Raw genomic sequence first — 7401 nt, 5'->3', positions numbered from 1 at the left:
CTTGTTACACCTGAGAGCAAAAAGGACCCGGCCTCAAACAAAATTTATAAGCAATTTTTTGAGGGAGTACCCTTTTTGCTCTGTAACCTCGTAAGTGTGATAGGGTTCTGAACACAACACAAGGGTTAAATGCGCTCATAATGTATTAATAAAGTGTTTGTTATGTCTTTATTGTGGTAATATGATTTAATGTGAATAAGACTTAAAGACCTCAAAGACCGTGGATATATTGTCTTAGCATTACACATTGAATCTGAATTCAAAATTATATTTACAAGTTGTGTAGCAGATTTTAATAACCAGGATTACCTACTTCTGACTTTTCTTCATGACACTTGTCTTATACACATACTTTTTGGGGGGACCAGTCTGAATCTTGTCATGTGCTGTATAGCTTGAATAAACTGCTCGAAACTGCACTAGAATGTGCGTCTTGAATAGAAATGCCAATATTTTGTGCATAAGGCATCAGCATTCTCTGTCTGAGGTTTGTGCCTCAGTAGCCTTTTGTTAGTAAGTAAAAGCAAGTTGCATACTCTTCTGAATTGTGATTATGATTATGTCTCTAGACCAAGTGTGTTTATTTGAAAGTGGCAGTGTAATTGCATGTTTTATGATGTGAGTTAGCAATGAAAAGCACTTCTACTAATGGCATGACTATCATGAATCTCAATCAAGGCAAGAGGTAGTACTCAATACAATTAGGGCAAGAGGTACACTTTCAGGGGGATTTGAATTTGTGAAAGTTTTCAGAAATATTATCCTGCATGAAAAATTAACCATGCAAGGTCTTTATTATACAGATTTCAAGCACCACTAAAAAAATAATAAACTACAGCAATAAACTACAGAATGTTATCAGTCTCTATTTGAATGTGCTTTACATGTAGCATTTAAGCCAGATGTCTCTTACCTTTGATCCTTAGCATAACCATAAACCTACAGTTGCTAAACAAGAGCTCTGCCAGGCATTAAATAAAAGTCTAATATATATTTTAGGTTTCTTACTGGGGATATCAAGTCAAAGGGTTATCAAGAAAGCTGTAGGTTCTCCATAGTTCACTCATATCAGTAATGGGAATTCATAGTAAAAGTGTATCTTCTTCCCAAATCCCACTTTTTTACACTAATTGTCACTTGGGCTATGAAAGTCAATGGTATTAAGACTAGATACAACCTTTGTTCTGTGAAAAGTCTCATGAGATTTACAAGTATCTTTCATACACTGTTTATTTGGAGTGCAATAACCTAATAAGTAAATGCTTGTTCAAACCAAGGATGATAACTGTAATGAAATAACTATTAACATCCACACTATAACAGACGAAAACATTACATTTATTCATGCGCTGTTTATGTTTTTATCATTCATTCATTCATCAGCTGGACAAAATTCACTGTAAGTGATCTCAATTATTTTGTTTCTCTGATATTAGTGTGATATGGACTGATATTCTCTCTCTCTCTCTCTCGTAAGCATTATGGCTATTGTTACGATTATGGTTATCAATGTTTGTGTGAACAGACATTAATCATGTGTAATCTTGTTATAGAACAAGGTTTACCATCCTGACAATGCTAGCTTAATAAAGATTTCATTCCACAAAATGGGGTTCAGAAAACAACTCATCTAAATTCCATAATTCTTTTCTAAGGTGAATGTTTACCCAGGTGGTTGTAAATGCCAGGCTAAGACCCACCTATGAATTTCTCCTCCATAAACTTTATGAATTTACTCAAGGCAACTGATGAAGTTTTAATGCAATAGTTGCTTTGAGCAGCCAGTTTATTTTATCCTATGTGCGCGTTGTTAAGGAAACTCGCGGGCGTCGAGTGGCTAAACATATGCCGCGCCCATCACATCCTGTCCCGTTAGCAGCTTACTCTCGCTACACAAATACTGGACTTTGTCTTTCAGTAAACACGACGTGTAATAATTGGGCAGGCAGAGCGAAGGTCGATAATCGAACCACTCGGTTAAATGCTAAATGAATGGAGCAAACCTGCTGTTGTATTAGTGAGCGATAATCAAAACGAGTGAGGTAAGACACCAGTAGAGCATTAACAGACAACGAGTAAATACGATTATATGACAACTTTACAGTTTATGACAACTACGATTATATGACAACTAAATTACCAATTTGTGTTGATGTCGTCGTAAATTTACTATTGTTAAAAACTGAATAAACTTGCTGACCGAATAACCCTTGCGTCTCTAGGATCTATTCATCATCATCATGAACTTTCTCTTGGAGACTCTTCAGGTGCTTCTCATGTCACTGGTGTACAGCTTAGAAACTTTCGTTAGGTTATTTATACCGCCTCGAATGAAGAATGTCTCCGGGGAGATCGTGTTGCTGACCGGGGCGGGCAGCGGCATAGGTCGCCTCATGGCCCTGGAGTTCGCGCGCCTGGGCGCGCGCCTTGTGTTGTGGGATATTAATGAGAACGGTAATAAAGAGACTGCTCGTATGATTAAAGAAACGCACGGAGTGCGAGCGTACACGTATACCTGCGACTGCAGCGACCGGGAGGAAGTGTACAGAATCGCAAACCAGGTAGAATACGTTGCACCTCAGTACAAAGACATGTATAAGTACACTACATGGAATCTTCGTCTACATATTTGTGTAGGTAACTGCAGTGTGCATGGTTAAACTGGACATAGGTCTAGACACGGTATTATTATTATTTCACAATAATATTTTTTAGGTGTATTCGGATATTTATTTGTCAAGTTTAATGTGATTAGCCTTTTCATTTGAGGTCAGGAAAAAATGTCATTGTGCTACAGGACCCACACAAGTGCCAAATTTGTAATGACCATACATATTATGACCATAAACATTCACTCACTCAACGTTTATTTTCATTACACTGCAAAATGTTTTATCATTATAACAATGTCTATGAATCATTTTCAATGGTATCAGCTTGATTTGTTTAGTAAGTACAATCAAAATGGATGAAAAAAATACAATTAACTGATGTAACTAAGTTCTAACTTTGGCACCTGTTTGCTACTTTCAGCTTCAAGACAACAGTAAACCAATTTGTGTGAGTTTACATTTTGACAGTCTAATAAGATCTTGTGTAATTCATGACTCAATCCCTTTGTTTTGTTAAGGTAAAACGTGAGGTTGGTGATATCATAATTTTGATAAATAATGCAGGAATTGTTACTGGGAAGAAGTTCATGGAATCTCCTGATTCACTCATAGAGAAGTCTATGGAGGTCAACAGTCTGGCACATTTCTGGGTATGTCAGTATACTCTCTATCTATCTATCTATCTGCTTCTAAATGATGCTAAAACAAAGTATGCATGATAGCATATATATCCTCTTAGATGTACAAGGCATTTCTGCCAGCAATGATTGCTGCTAATCATGGTCATTTGGTCAGTATTGCAAGCTCCGCTGGACTTATTGGAGTAAATGGACTGGCAGGTAGATGTTCTCAGTTAACAATACAAATCTCTCATTTAGAAATAAGTACACATTTCAAATGACAATTGTGCTTTTGAATGTTTTATACAGATTATTGCGCAAGTAAGTTTGCTGCAGTTGGCTTTGCTGAGTCAATGGCACTAGAGCTGCTGGCCATGGGCTGTGATGGAGTGAAGACCACCATAGTCTGCCCATTTTTCATTAACACTGGCATGTTTGATGGTGCCAACACAAAGTAAGAAACATATTGTCAAAAACCAGAACCTACTTTTCCTACCTACTTAACCAACATTTTCTGTACACTGTAAAATCCAATAATTTACTTTACTTAGATTTAATTAGTTATCTTTACTTATTTGTTATACTTACTAGGGTTTATTAAGTTATAGCTACTGTCTCACTTTCAAGGCAAATAAAACAATGTATTTACTGTTTTGAGTGACACTTACTTAAAATATTCAAGGAGCCACAAAGGAACCAATGACATCAATAAACCAGTGAGAGGTAGCAGTGCACTAATATGTTGCTAATGTGCAACATAACAACAGAAGAAGAAGAAAAGAAAAAGAGTCTTAATAGACTTTTCACCCATTTCCTCCATGTCTGCAGTTATCTTTCTCTAGTTGCATTTACTCGTTTCCACCCTTTGGTTGGGCACTTGGAACTTCGTTTATGTTACTATAATTTTCTTTCTGTTAATGCAGCAATGCATCGTGAAGTCAGAGTAATTTTATTTCAAGGGAAGAAAAGTAATAAACAGATTGCTTTTAGAACGTGACCTATCTTCTAACTAAAGTATTAGTGTCATGAGTCATCAAGTCATGAGTAAACCTAAATGAAAGGATCAAGTACCCCCTACAGTTCTTTTTTGGTTACTAGAACTCTCGTGTAAGTAAACTATACTAACTAAGCATTTGTCAGTACAACATACTATTCCTATTTCACTTTACTTAATTTTTTCAAGGCAATCGGTTTGCATGCTTTTTTTAAGTAAGCCCAACTAATTAGATTTCACAGTGTATTGCTGAGCACACTGTTTTCTATGATAAACCTGTGGACATGGCTGCATAACGTCTCGGTTACGTATGTAACCCTCGTTCCCTGGTTTAGTTTACACTCGAAGTGGATTGGTCCCTCTAAGCGAGATCCCAATTTCGTCGGTCAACCGACGTGACGTCGGGAGTGACCGACTGAAAGGGAACTCGTCAATGCTGGATCTGTGACCATGTAGCATGCACTAGTACAATGGAGAAGCATACATTTACATTTATTAATTTTTGTCATGACAACTCTCAGAGAGTTTAGCATGGTAATATACACGCCAATGTTAATGTGTTTGGTCTTGGCAGAATAGATCTGCTAAGCTACTGCGGCAGAGCAAGTACCGAGATTTGCTAATGCAATACATCCGCAGACATACTGCTGTGAGCATGTAGGAAATACTGCTGCTGCACATATAACGTATGAAATAACCCCCATATATAATAACATCCTTAAAATTACTCCATAGCAGTTCTATACAGGTGGATCTGGGGAATGTGGAGGGTTTCTGAGCGCGCTGCAACTGCTACAGCAAGCACTAGCCCAGTATTTGAATGTTGAGCAGCAAGCTCATTGGCTGCTTATGCGAAAAGAAACCAATCAGCTGCACCATGTGAACGATGATGTAATTATATCAGATTGAGTTAGAACCAGCTGTGGCTTCTAGAGTTTCATGACAGAACTTTTTTTTGTTTAGCAGATACTTTTATCCAAGTAGCTTATAAATGAGGAATAAAAAAGTGATTCATCCTTTAGAAGGAATAACATGAGAAGTGCTAAAAATATAATTTCTTTAAAAAAAAAAATCTAGAAGAGTAGGGTACAACTGGGCTAAAGGCGCCTCAGGGTTTTTCCTCTAAACCACTAAATGGCACAAAAACCTGGCGTAGCACTTTCCAAAACATCCGCTTTTCAAGATGCACATGCAAATTCGGCTAATCCTTAATACGATTGCGGGAAGCAGTGCAAATTGGATTTTGTGCTAATTTTATCTAATATTTGATGTTTTTTTAAATGTTGTAGATTTAAGTAGCAAATGAGAATCGATAAAATTATTGAATATATTTTGAGACAAAGGTCTTCTTAATGATTTTCAGTTTTGTTTAAGGTAATTAAAGCAACAGTTTTTTTTTAATAACGGAAGAATGTGTAAAAGTATGGTATTTGGGGTAAAAAGTGCCCCTGCTATTGGGGCGAAAGGCACAATAATTAACATGATAATAAATTGCTGGCTGACTTTTCCATTTGTTGACATGACATGGTTATTTTCAGATAGCAAATATCAAATATTAAGTTGGGTGTCCACCTTAGAGATAATCACCATGCTTATAATGAAACCATCATATTTTAAAAAAATATATATGATATTAATCATATCATATAACAAAATATCATTTGTTGTTACTACTCTAAATCTATATTAAATTATTATGGGGTCTCCTTAAATGCTTTTAGAATTTTTACTTTTTAAAATAATTTTTGTTTCTGTTTTTTTTTATATATTTTTATATTAACATTTTAATAACAGTATATTTATTGAATAAAAATGAATTCATTTATCAAAATAAGCAGAAAATAGTACAAACTTTGCTAAAATTATTATTTTGAACAAGTATTAACTTGTTAAAAAAAAAAAAACATTAAAAACAATATTTTAGCTAATGTATTTGTATCAATAGGGGTTATGCATAACAGACTTCCGTATTCTGTTAACCGGGTCTCGTTGCTTCCGGTTCAAGTGTTTTGCATATGCCTCGTTAAATATGAAGCAGTTTTACTCAAGATTCCTTCAAAGTAGATACCAGTGATGATCATAACAAATGTCCATGACATATGCGGACTGATATCTAAAAGTTTTTATTTTTATTTTTATTATTTTCACTAACATTTAGATATAAAAATTGAATAAAACGTAAACAATCCAAATAGCTAGTTTAACTGATTATCTTAAAAGTCCATAGATATCGCTATTATTTAATATGGCTGTTAACACGTCCTCCGACAAGCAGAAGCGATGAGACCTGTTTTCCGGGTTTGGTCAGGTGACGTTCGACATATGTGACCCTGCACCACAAAACCAGTCTTAAGTCGATGGGGTATATTTGTAGCAATAGCCAAAAATACATTGTATGGGTCAAAATTATCGATTTTTCTTTTATGCCAAAAATCATTAGGATATTAAGTAAAGATCATGTTCCATGAAGATATTTTGTAAATTTCCTACCACAAATATATCAAAACTTCATTTTTAATTATTAATATGAATTGCTAAGGACTTCATTGGGACAACTTTAAAGGTGATTTTCTCAATATTTAGATTTTTTTGCACCCTCATATTCCAGATATTCAAGTAGTTGTATCTCGGCCAAATATTGTCCTATCCTAACAAACCATACATCAATGGAAAGCTTATTTATTTAGATTTCAGATGTTGTATAAATCTCAATTTCTAAAAATGGACATTTAAGACTGGTTTTGTGGTCCAGGGTCACATATACCCTATACTGTGTGCCTTTTGCCCCATGTGGTGAGACTTTTACCCCGTCTGTGAGGTATAAGACCCTCCCCTGCCACCTCATACATTTACAAGATTTTTAAACAAGATAAACTACTTATATGATTTATTTTCACACAATATCTGTTGGTCCATAAATGTTCAATACAAACACACACACACACACACACACACACACATATATATATATATATATATATATATAATTTTTTTTTTTCTGCAAACATTATAGGCATAGTGAAAAGCACATTTTTTCTTAAGGTGTGCCTTTAGCCCCGTTGTACCCTACATGCTAGAACAATAAAATGGTGAGCATAGAGATTTATTTTTTAAACAGTTAACATCAGTAGGGTTATGTCAAGTTCTTATGGCAGTTTTTTTTTTTTTTTTTTTT

The 7401-nt window shown here is 35.1% G+C and overlaps 1 protein-coding gene across 1 annotated transcript in view; it reads left to right on the top strand.

Moving 5' to 3' along the window:
* The first annotated feature begins 1917 nt into the window (after window positions 1-1917).
* Window positions 1918-7401, top strand: part of LOC107660835 (epidermal retinol dehydrogenase 2-like) — a 15098-nt gene continuing 9614 nt past the window's right edge. Inside the window, exons 1-5 of the mRNA XM_016450256.1 lie at window positions 1918-2042; window positions 2223-2561; window positions 3131-3262; window positions 3352-3451; window positions 3542-3686. Of these exons, the coding sequence (XP_016305742.1) occupies window positions 2241-2561; window positions 3131-3262; window positions 3352-3451; window positions 3542-3686 (698 nt within the window). The 5' untranslated portion in view covers window positions 1918-2042; window positions 2223-2240. The remainder of the gene's footprint in view (window positions 2043-2222; window positions 2562-3130; window positions 3263-3351; window positions 3452-3541; window positions 3687-7401) is intronic.

This window comes from Sinocyclocheilus anshuiensis, unplaced genomic scaffold, assembly GCF_001515605.1.
Source record: "Sinocyclocheilus anshuiensis isolate Anshui unplaced genomic scaffold, SAMN03320099.WGS_v1.1 scaffold3152, whole genome shotgun sequence".
NCBI classification, from domain to species: Eukaryota; Metazoa; Chordata; class Actinopteri; order Cypriniformes; family Cyprinidae; genus Sinocyclocheilus; species Sinocyclocheilus anshuiensis.
The sequence above is the reverse complement of the archived record's forward strand: the minus strand, read 5'-3'. Positions and strand labels throughout refer to the sequence as shown.